Source organism: Indicator indicator, chromosome 10 (genome assembly GCF_027791375.1).
Source record: "Indicator indicator isolate 239-I01 chromosome 10, UM_Iind_1.1, whole genome shotgun sequence".
In the NCBI taxonomy this organism is placed as follows: domain Eukaryota; kingdom Metazoa; phylum Chordata; class Aves; order Piciformes; family Indicatoridae; genus Indicator; species Indicator indicator.
The window spans coordinates 714,335-726,529 of NC_072019.1; the positions used below are offsets into that span (position 1 = coordinate 714,335).

Below are 12,195 nucleotides of genomic sequence, written 5' to 3' on the forward strand. Positions count from 1 at the left end.
TGAGGGTCTCTTCCAACCTGAATGTTTCTGTGATTCTGTGAAATTTAGCACACAGCAGAGCACACATAAGAAATACCTAAATGCTTTTAGAACCCAGTCCTTCCACTTGTGCTTTCTGTACCTGAAGTGCCCAGCAAGCAGTTGCACTGGTAGCCATTCACCAAGTCAATGCAGCGCCCTTGGTGGAGGCAGGGATTGCTGTGGCATTCATCTATCTGCTCGCTGCAGATGGCACCCATGTAGCCAGGGTTGCATATGCACGTGTAGGAATCGATCCCATCTTGACATTCCCCATGGTGGCAAGGATCAGGGTCACAGTTGTTGATATTCTCCTCACACAGAGGGCCAGTAAAACCTAAGGAGAAATGAACAGGAGTCATTAAGGAGTTAACTGGCAGGATGCTGCAGTGAACAGAATGCAAATCTAGAAGGAACCACATGAAGCATCAGCCAAGTGGCAGACAGCACCAAGGGGGACTGGGCATCTCCACTGCTGCCCATTTCCCAGCTCTGGAGAACAACACTCATCCACTGCTCACAGCACTGCAGAACAACATCTCCCATGGAGCACCCTGGCATTGCAAGTGGTTATCTTCAGTATATTCAGAGCAGCAGCAATGATAGGAAACATGCAAACCTCCAAGAGAGGTATTTACTCACACTGGTATAAACCATCTGAAGGCATTCTCCTGTCACTATTTCCACTACACCATACCAGGGGTGTGTGTGTGTGACTTTTTTTAGTATAAGAAATTACTGCAAAGATGCTGCAGAAACCTTCCCAAGGGAACTCCCTCGGCTCATGCCAACCTTCTGCAGCTCTGCTTATTAAGAAGTGTTTTGCCCCTTCTCAGCAGGAAATCTTTCAGAAACTCCAACAGAGCACCAACTGCAAATTTATGCAAGACTGCATGCAACCTCTTCAGTTATGGCAATGAAACAAGCAGCACTTTGGCCTGTTTCATTCTGCTTCAGCTGGGAAACAACTTGAGCAGCAGAGAAGGACAGAATCTCAACAATGGTCAGGAAGCTAAGAGCTGCAAACAGCTCCTTCAGGAGCCCTGTTTCCCTTGATGGAGCAGGGATATATGAAACAGGGAGAAGCCAAACCACATGGCTTTCAGAGGTGAGGTTTTGCAGCAACAGCTCACACTGCCTTCCAGCAGCTGAAGATTAGAGAGGCAGAACTTCAAATTTCAGGCATCAAATGGAGGAGACTGATACAAACCAAGCTGCAGGGAATTTCAACAGCTGAAGAGTGATTCTCACCTGAGTGTTACAAGTGGATAAGAGGCTCCCCACTTTTCATACAGGGTTGTGGTAATTTCTCTGGTCACACATACCAGGTGACGGCTAACACTCCCATGTTCTGCGAGCGTATGCATGGATGAAAGGGTGTGGGAGCAGGTGGGGAGAGGGAAGGGAAGCTAGTTAGAGAGATGGATATCAAAAGATGTTAGGGAAGGAAGAAAACCAAACCGATAAGGGGACGAACAGTGGGGGGAAGGGAGGGGAGGGGGAGGAAAAAAAGAGGACAGAGGCAAAGGAAAGAGGAAAAACCTAAGATAACTCAAGAAAAGAAAAGCCATGATCTACCACTGGGAAGGACAAGTGGAATAATGCCAGAAGGGAAAGAAAAGACAAAAAGCAAGCAGTAAATAGAGCTATCTGTACAGCATTTGGCCAAACATTTTGCAGTTTTCAATCACACTGGCAGCTGGTGATTACCATTCAGGGAACACATATCACTCACAATAGGAGATTAACAGAGTACAAACACACTCCAATGTTACTCTCCAGTAACTGACCTGTCCCAATGATGAATTCCACATTTCAGCCTTACAGAAGGCTGTCAATATTAAATATAATACTTGGCACACATTCATTATAAGAATTATCATCTTGTCTTTCGTTGTAGCTGAACCAAACCACTTCATGGTCAGATCTATTTCTTGACCTCCTCACTGCACATACTTTACTGGGATACAATTTCCCTCCTTGCAGACAAGAATTAAACTGGAAAAAAAGCCACTTGAATAGAGGACATTAGAATCCCTCAGAGACCATAGAAATACGTCCTAGCTCAGAGTTCCCCTTCCATTTTTAAAGTACCAACCAAGGATTAGCAAGGAGTTTCTACTTCAGTAACATCCGTTTGGTTGCTTTCAGTCTGTCCCTTGCAAATGCTCCATACACCCTGTGCCCTCATGGAAGCAGCAGCCTGCACTCCTCAGCTGTGAAACCCAGGACTTCTGTTCTGAGGTGGTCCCAGCAGTTTGGTGCCCAGAATTCAAGGCACAGCTCTGCACATTGTCCCCCACTACATGGCCCAAAGCCCTCCCCTAAGCCTGATAAACTCTGTGCTCCTGGTGAATGAAAGCAAGCAGACCACACATCAGCATGAGAAAGATGTTCCAAGACAGTTTCCAGGTTTGGAGAAGATTTGATCTTTTTCTTCTTTTTGCAAGTGTCAGCTTATTCTATCAGATGCAATAATAATCAAAAGGAGAATTCTGACAATAATGATTCTTCTCCTGATTAGAACTACTGCATTCCACTGCTTCCAACAAATCCATTTTTTCCTTCAGGCGCTTTGAGGAAGGGGGAGAGGGTGTGTGTGAAAAGACTGCAGAGGAATTTTTAGGCTAATCTCTGCTATATCCCATGCAGTGCAGAATAAATTAGTGAAGCTGAATTTGCCTTAACAATTTGATTACTGGAATGATTCAAAGTAAGAAAAACTGCACACAACTCAAGCCAACCTAATAACACATTTCTGGGACAAAGGTAGCTCCAGGAATTGTTCAGCATCTTCACTAATGGAAGACTTAAAGCCAATGCATTCCACACCTGAATCTCTACCATGGGCAACCTGATCTAGTTGAGGATGTCCCTGATGACAGCAGAAGAGCTGGGATTGGACAGAACCAGGTTTGGTGGTTCCTTCCAACTCAGACCATTTTATGATTCTATGATTATGCATCATTAACTGAAAGCAACCAAAAGTTGTTCCTTATTGAGAACCAGTGGAACAGCTCTGAACCCTCATCTTTGACCAGATGGAAAAATGAAGATAAAATATATCTATATCATTCTTAGAGATCTGAAGATATGCAAATCCCACAATTAAAGCTGACACTTCTAAATGTGCAATTCACCAAGTAGTAAAGGAATTCAGTGCACTCAAAAAACCCCCAAATGCCTCAGTTCCATCCACAGCTCTGCCAAAATTTATGATGCTTGACAAATCATTTCAATTACATTCTGGCAGGCAGCTACTGTGTGGTGCTTCTTCCAATTTTTACTGCATTTCACTCTTCCACTTTTGCAATAAAATAGCTTGATGCAACAGAAATCAGAACAAACAGTACAACTGCTCTGTCCATCTCTTGTTCTTTGACTGTGTACTGTATAACCTGACTTGAAGAAAGAAAGGTAAGGCACAGATAAAAGGCTTCACACTGCTGCTTTTCCACTCACGGATTCTATAGTCAGTACAGAAGCAGCTGTCACCTTCTGGGGAGCAAGAGATGGGGCTGTCAGAGGCAGCCCAGACCTCCCATCAACTGTGAACTTAACTGCTGTCACAAGTGAAAGGCTTCCTGTACTTCAAAACTATTCCTTGCCACAAAGGAGTAGACAAAGCTCCGCAACACACGAGCAGTATTTCAGAGGGAGGGAGAGAGAGAGGGAGAAAAAGAACGTTGACATTTCTCTGAGCACCCCTTTATGCATGGGGTTACATGTGGTCTGCAGCCCAGGGGCTCTGCAGACAAGACTGACCTGTGGCACACTGGCACTCGTAGCCATTGGGATGGTCGATACACTTGGCTCCATTGAGACATGGTGTGCTGGAGCAGTCATCTATATCAATCTGACACACAGCACCACTGAATCCTGAAAGGCAGAAGAAGAGTGCAAACCCAGAAGTAATTTGAAGTAGTTAATCTCAACAGGTGTGCTGTCAGGAATTACTCGTTAGCAAATCCTTTAAAACTACTCAAATACAAGCTGGGTAAACCTGAACTCAGTTGCATCATTAATCACACACACACCACACCCTGGCTAGATTGGTTCCTCAGCCCAAACAATGGCTTCTGTCCTCCAGCTCAAAGCAGCCTCAGCCTGAAAACTGAGATGGCCAAGCCAAACAGAAATAAAGCAGATGGAGCGTAAGTGGTGCCCCCACTGGACAGCAGGCCTGTCTATAAAACTGACAGGCCACCAAGAACAGCTTCAAGAGATCAAAGCAAGTAAGTTGAAAGGAAACAATAATGCACACATCACCAGAGCCCTCAGACTAGAACTACTACAGCAGCGTGGAATGTGGTACAACACAGCACTGCATCTTTCAGCACGCTTCTTGAAACAGTGAACCAGCAACAGGTAATGTCAGAGGATGCAGATCCTCAGGCACCTCAAGAAAAGACAAACAAAAAACCAAACCAAACCAATAAACAAAAAAATCTACCAAAACAAAACAAAAAAAAAACCCACCAAAATACCCCAAAAACCTTCAGGAATGTTTCTTGAAGGAAGGAACCAAAGGAGGAGGCAGAACTTCATTACTCAAGAAGTAGAGATGCAGAGCAGGGTTGTGCAAATTATGTTCTGAACTCAAAAAGGTTTTGGAAGCCATCAGAAAATCAAGTGAACAGTGTGTGTGACCCTATGGCTCACACTGATCCCTAAGCTCAGCACTTATCCTTTTCTGAAGTTGAGACCAAATCCACCTCCCTCCTCAGGCAAACAACATACATAAATGTCTTCTATCTAAAACCCTCTGAAATAGACTAAAAGCATGCAGAGGCTCTGAGTTTCACAATGTATTTTGAGTTTCTCATCTATATTTCACTGTGATACTCACAAAAACAGAAGTTCATGCTGCCTACCACCCTTTAAGATGAGATGTCCATCTGCATGTGCCTCAACACTTATGCAGCTACAGGCACAGTATCACTGCAACCAATACAGCCACTCAAGCAAATGCTGCACTAAGGCAACAAATAACTCACAAGAAACATTGCCCCCACAGCCTCTCACTGGTTATCTAGGCAGTTCCTGGTAAAGTGAGCAGGAAAAGCTTCCAGAAATCAGGACTCACCAGGAGGACAAACACAGAGGAAGCGATTGACTTTATCAAGACACTCTCCATTGTTCACACAGGGGTTACTTAGGCACTCATCGATGTCTTCCTCACAGTGAACACCCTTAAAACCTGTTAAAAGGCAAAAAAAAAAAAAACCAAACATTGATAAGAAGAGGTGATTGAAGACCTTAGAAAGTGCCCCTGAAAGTCTGACTGCCTCTCACAGTGGTGCTGAAAGTCTAAGCCTAGTTTCAGTGCAAGCTTGCAGCTTGGACAGAACCTACAAGGCAAGACTATAGGCCAGAAGTTGGAAAGGGATGTGGAATGTGTCATGTTTTCACTGCTGCTGGATATGCTCAGTGGTAACCAGAAAAGTTTGTGCTGAATTCATATCTAATGCTTTCTTCCACTTGATAAGAAGGGGTTAATTTTTAACACTTCAGAAGGTATCAATAAATTTGGCAGATACTTTGAGCTCAAGGCTTTTCAGCTTTTCAGTCAAAGAACAACATTAAGAAGGGACTTGGGACTGGAGTTCCACCTTTTGAAGCAGATCAGATATTAATAAGAACTCATTCCAGCTTTCATGCTCTGAGTTGACCACTGGCAGGGGTGATAAGCCTTTCATTATGCTGTGTAAGGCTGCACAACTGGCAGCTTGCACCCTTTGCTTCTTTCACCACTTTCTACCAGAAAGCCAAACAGCAGACTACAAGAGGTCATTGATATTGCTGGGCATGTAAAGTCTGCAAGTACTATCTCAGTCAAGCAATTTCTTTTTACAGCTATTTCCTCATGTCAGTGGGAGCTTGCATCATTTGAGGTGTTTTAGAGCAGAGAAAAACCCCAAACACTGTCATCCAGAACCATCACACAGGCATCTGAAAACACAGCTACTCCTTTCACTCTTGCCCCTGCCTCGATTTCTCAAGGCACTTGATTTCTCCACTTTCTGTGCATCCCCTTTACCAGGTATAACAATAAAGCTCAGAATGCTAACCTCCTGCGCCCAGCTACAGGTCGGTTTCTTTCTCAGTGCTTTAATTGCTTTCTCCCTGCCCCACACCAATGCCAAGTCCTGCTGGCTGGTGCCGTCCCAGCGAGCTCTCTCTCACGGTTTTATTCAGCCTCACCCTTCTGCAATTTTCTGTTCCACCTCAGCAGAGCTGGCAACCCTCCCTGAGCTCCACCTTGGGATTTCTTCTTCCTTAGCTGGAAGCCCCATCCTTGTCAGAAGCTCCCCTCACCTGGCATGCAGAGACATGTGAATCCTCCAATTTTATCCAGACAGGTGGCATCGTTCTGGCACGGATTCGAATGGCATTCATTGATGTCCATTTCACAGCGAGGTCCTGTGTAGCCCTTCAGACACTCACAGTGGAAAGAACCTTCTGTGTTCACACATTTCCCAGCATGTTCACATGGATTGCTGTTTGCTGTGAGAAAAAGGTAAATGTGTGGGTATCAAAGCCTCTCCTCAGAGCTGGAAAGCCACCATGCTCTTTATTAGTCATGGTCTTTGCCAGTGGTCATTCCCTTCTGGCAAGTAATCATGGAATTGTCAGGGTTGGAGGGGACCTCAAGGATCATCCAGTTCCAACCCCCTGCCACAGGCAGGGACATCTCACACTAGATCAGGTTGCCCAGAGCCACATCCAGCCTGGCCTTAAGTAATCCCAGTGAAAGTTGGTTCATCCTTCTGGGGAATGGCTGCTGTGACTGAAGAAAAAATGTGGCAGTTCCTTGCCTGTCAGAGGCAAAAAGCAAGATTGCCATCACTACCTATGTGCCAAAGGAGCAACTCTGGGCTCTATTACTAAGGACAGCTCTTAAGTGAAGAGTATCAACCAGCAGGGATTAGAGAATTAATGATGCTTTCAAGGCTTTACACCAGACCATCTTTTATATTTACATGACTCCTGAGGGTGACAAGATGCTGCCACAGCCAAAGAACAGCCAAACAGGTCCTTCAAGTGTTTTCAGAAAACAACAGCACCCTGAGGCAGACTGAGGAACAAAATGCAGAGAAGTGCTGCTTCTTTCCAATGCTTCCACGACTGCCAGTTAGGTATTACCTTGATGAATCCCACTCTAGAAGCATGAACTAGCACTCCTGAGATATAAGCAAGTCTGTGAGAGGCCAGCTAACCTCCAAAACAACACAATGGCATGACATCAAAGGGCTACAGCTTTTCAGTCTTGGAAGGCACTGCAAAGATCCAGCTATCAAACAGCCCTGATGTATTCCTACCAAGGCAGAAACTGCCACAGCTCCCACACAAACTGCAGTACCTTCGTTGTATGCTGCAGTTCTAAGGGTCAGCTTTATTATCACATCTGCCTGCCTGTGCTCCCCACACACTGCCCAAGCCCTCTTGCACAGTGCAGAATGGTTAAACACCTCACTGCTTTTCCTATCCCAGAGGCTAACAGTTCAAACCTGGACAGCTATTCTGGCTCAGCCCTTTGTCTCAAGGCTCAAACAAGATTTAAAACTGATTTAAAGACACTGCAATGAAAGAGGGAGAGTGGGAAGGGAGTCACACTTATGCTGAGAAGCTATGGCACGACGTGTATCCTTGCCCCTCCGTAGTGCCCAAGCAAACAAGCCAGCTGTGTCCCTGTGCACACAAATGGCACACTCACCCATGGCACACTCGTCCACATCCTCAGTGCAGTCTGCTCCCTTATGGCCCTGAGGACACGTGCAGATGTAGTGTCCATTCACAGGATTGGTATCACACAGAGCACCCTTCTGGCAGGGATTGCTGACACAGGCATCGTCCAAGTGGCACAGGAGACCTAGAGAAGCATCCAGGAGCATTCAAGTCAGTGAGGTGTAGCAGCCAGATTGTGTATTACACAATCAAACCCTCTGTCCTGATGTTTCAGACTCCCACAGCTGGAAGCTTGAGCAATATCAAACAGGCTTCAACCTATAGAACTACCACAGGGATTTCACCACACACTTATAAAACATCATATTGGACTACAGTCTGTGATTTCAGAGGAATCTCCACCATTTCTGGAGAAGCACAATGGCTTACCATTACCAACATCTCCTCTTTGAAGCAGTCAGCTAACTCTGCTAAGTGGCATGACAACTTTCCTGACAGGTGAAGACATGGATGTGCATGAAGCTTGCTTTCTTAGTTCAGATATAATGCAGATCTTCATATTTTTACCTACCCTACAGCAGCAAATTTGGCACTTTACTAGTAAGGAGGTCCTCCAACACACACAAAAAAAATCTGAAGTTATCATAAAATCATAGAATGGTTTGGGTTGGAAGAGACCTTAAAGATCATCTAGTTCCAACCCCCCTCCCATGGGCAGGGAGACCTCCCACCAGCCCAGGCTGCTCAAGGCTTCAGCCAACCTGACCTTGAACACCTCCAGGGAGGAGACATCCACAGCCTCACTACACAACCTGTTCAGTGTTTCTCCACCCTCACTGTCAAGAATTCCTTCCTCATCTCCAGTCTAAAGCCCTCCTCAAGCTTCAATCCATTCCTTCTCATCCTATCACTATAAGCCTTTGTAAAAAGTCCTTCCCTAGCTTTCCAGTAGGCCTCCCCTTCAGGTACTGGGAAGCAGCTATAAGGTTTCCCCAGAGCCTTCTCTTCTCCAGGCTGAACAGACCCAGCTCCCTCAGACTGCTTCCACAGGGGAGGTTCTCCAGCCCCCCCTGTTCATCCTTTGTGGCCCTCCTTTGGATCTGCTCCAGCAGTTGGATATCCCTCTCACGCTGGGGGCCCCAGCTGCCTTCTAGACTGTTAAGTCCAATTCTTGTGAGCAGCAGACAGCGAGTCACCCTCATGCATAACTTCTCAGGCAAATCCAGGTTCTGCTAAGGGCTAGAGAAAGATCTGTTTTCCTTGCAGTCTGAACTGCGTAAGTTTGCCTTCCAGCATAGTACAAACACTTCTTTGTCCCAGGCTACAGAGATTTAAAAGGTCTTTGGTCATGGTCCGCAGGTTTCCTTTTGTTTCTCCTTGGTTTGGTCACAAAGTGTATAAAATAAGCACACCACTGTAAGCAGCTGCATAAGCTTCAGGAAGTATCTTCAGTTAGGTGCCAGACCTGCTTGAGCCTTCTGTCCTTACCTGCTTTTCCCTCTGGACAAATGCATGAGAAAGAAGCCACTCGATCAATGCAGGTAGATCCATTGGCACAGGAGGCAGTGAAGCAGTCATCAATGTTCTTACTGCAGTCATCCCCACTCCAGCCATTGACACAGACACAGGCATAGCCTCCGTTGTGGTTGGTGCAGGTACCTCCATTCTGGCAAGCGTTGGGCTGGAGCTGACATTCATCAACATCCTCAGTGCAAAACTGGCCTGACGGACAGAAAGGAACAAGTTCAGCAGAAGTTCAGACACTCAGAGGCAAGGAGATTCTTGTGCAGACAACACAACCCAGCAAAATGTCCAGCTTGACTGCCACTTCTTATTCCTCAGACATTTGAGCCTGAGAACTTCCAACAACACTGTCATCAAATTAGTCAAAGACAACCAGCACCCCTAAATGACCCTGGAGGAGAAGCTGAACTGCAAATAGCTTTAGAAAGGCACAGTGTGAGAACCAGCAGGCAGCCTGCACTACATGAAGACACATCCCTGAGGATGTGAGAAGCAGAAAGAATGAAGGCTGCCTGCAGTGCAGCCCCAGGGACCAAGAGGAGGGAACGATGGCCTCACAAGAAAATCTTGGCCAGAGCAGTGTCACCTAGCAGGCTAGCAGCAAAGCAGCTCCTTGCAGGAAGACTTTTTTCTTTCCTGTGTAATTATGCAGCAATGAATAAATCAAGACCCTTCTCCCTAAAACACTAATATTTTGGTCCCCCATGCATTTTGACAGACTACTGCAGACAGATGGGGTTTTCTTGCTTGTTGGCTACTTTTTTGTTTTGCTGGGGTTGGGTGTCTGTTGTTGTGCTGTTTGTTTTTCCCAGAGACAAAATAAATACTCTAATAACTGCTTCAGTGACTGGATAGTGGAGGGAAGAAAACAAACCTATAGTGTTTCAGGGAGTTTGCATGAAAAGGATCACTGAACCACCAAGTATGAAATCAGTTTCAAGAAATACCTAATTTCATTCACCTCTACAGGCAGTTCTGCAGCTCATGCTTACTAAAGTATTTATTTATCCAGATCTATCTTGCTCTGACATTAAGATCTGGAGAACATACCACTTGCATCAATATTTTGCTTCAACACTTACTCATCTTCCTGATGAGAGCTGCATGGCTTACTTCTAAGCTGAAATTGTTTAGCTTAAGTTTCAAGTCATCCATTCTTATTTGGAGTTTCCTGAACAGATAAAAACCTCATGGTTACACAGCAGCCAGTTTCTTCCCAGGCTGGCACATGAGGGCACATGTGCAACCATGAGCACTGGGCAGAGTCTATTATCTTCTTTGTGATAAACTATTTCTCCCCTGTTATGTTGAGAACTCTTTTATCACCCTTCCTAAAATGCTGATACGAGGTAAGTAGCACCAAAAGATTGCCCTTTATAGGAGGAAAAGATTAGATTTGTTGGATGTGACCTCCTCACACCCACCCCAGCTGACACCACCACTTCCCTCACTTGCTTGCAGCAACTTTCCATTATTTGGGGCAAGACTTCTAAGTAATTGCATTGCTACTACCAAGAAGACAGATGGGACATCTGTCATCTGCAGCAACTCTATCAGTTGCACATTTGCATTTGTCTGGAATTCCCCTTCACACTCCAAGCATAAAAATTCTAGAGCAAGCCACAGATCTTCCCTGCCAGTCTGCCTGGGCTCTGATTTACTCAGGTTTATCAGTTTAAAAATACTGATTAGATATTGCACAACAGTCACTTTGTTTATTAATGGCCCAGAAATCATAATGCAAGAGCACACACATCCCCCCTGCTCCCACACACAGAGCTGAATCACAGAGTTGTCAGGTTTGGAAGGGACCTCAAGGATCATCCAGTTCCAACCCCCTGCCATGGGCAGGGACACCTCACACTACAGCAGGTTGCTCACAGCCACATCCAGCCTGGCTGCAGAAACCTCCAGGGATGAGGCTTCCACCACCTCCCTGGACAACCTCTTCCAGTCTCTCACCACCCTCATGGGGAAAAATTTCTTCCTAACATCCAATCTAAATCTCCCCATTTCTAGTTTTGTTCCATTCCCCCCAGTCCTATCACTCCCTGACACCCTAACAAGTCCCTCCCCAGTTTTCTTGTAGCCCCCTTCAGATACTGGAAGGACACAAGAAGGTCTCCTCAGAGCCTTCTCTTCTCCAGACTGAACAACCCCAACTCTCTCAGTCTGTCTCCATATGAGAGGAGGCTCCAGCCCCCTGAAATTTTATTATTGGCAGGAATGCAAAAAATATTCAGTCTTAACCACCTCCTTTTACTATAGTTCCTATTGTTGTCAAAGTACTTAAATTAACCTTAGCTTTTGGTCCTGTAAGGCCTGGATTTTTCCCCTCCTTAGTGGTAAAGAAATAAAACTGTTATTATTTAAAAAAGAAGGGGGAAAAAAGTTGCACAACTGACTTTGTTGTGTGCCTGTGTTCCTTCCTCCAGTAGGACTACATCAAAACCAAGACTTTATGACTTGTGAAAGCGTAATAAAACTTTACCAGCAATTCTAATTACAGCAGAGTTTGCTGAATAAATCCTCACTTCCCAGCTGACTTAGTAAAGCAGCTGGGGGGAAAATCTAACACTTCATATTGCTATCTGCAAAACACAGCTCTCTACATTAGCAATAAATAAACCCAGGCATGTGTCATAATAGAACTCATTTGTTCATTAGCTTTCGATGTTAGCTTATCAGTAACCAAACTGAACAGCCTCAGTTATCTCAGCCTGGTTCCTAGTAGTTGTGCCTAGCTCACAACTCAACACACCTGACTTCCTTTAAACAAAAAAAGGAAAAAAACAATAAATCCAGGTGCTATTTGCTTATCAGAAAAGTGATCTTCTTCCTTTTCTTGGAGGGGGCCCAACCCAGCACACCCTGGGTGTTAATGCTCAATATTGTAATTCTGCAACACAGGTTTTGGAAGAGGCTTTGGTTTGCTTGTTTTGCTGTTGTTGCTGCTGCTCTTTG

The 12,195-nt window shown here is 45.2% G+C and overlaps 1 protein-coding gene across 1 annotated transcript in view; it reads right to left on the minus strand.

Moving 5' to 3' along the window:
• Positions 1 to 12,195, minus strand: part of NOTCH2 (notch receptor 2) — a 103,876-nt gene that overhangs the window by 41,011 nt on the left and 50,670 nt on the right. The window contains exons 10-15 of the mRNA XM_054384186.1: positions 9,196 to 9,429; positions 7,736 to 7,891; positions 6,337 to 6,525; positions 5,105 to 5,218; positions 3,784 to 3,897; positions 122 to 355 (exon numbers count right to left, since the gene is read on the minus strand). Coding sequence (XP_054240161.1) covers positions 122 to 355; positions 3,784 to 3,897; positions 5,105 to 5,218; positions 6,337 to 6,525; positions 7,736 to 7,891; positions 9,196 to 9,429 — 1,041 coding nt within the window. The remainder of the gene's footprint in view (positions 1 to 121; positions 356 to 3,783; positions 3,898 to 5,104; positions 5,219 to 6,336; positions 6,526 to 7,735; positions 7,892 to 9,195; positions 9,430 to 12,195) is intronic.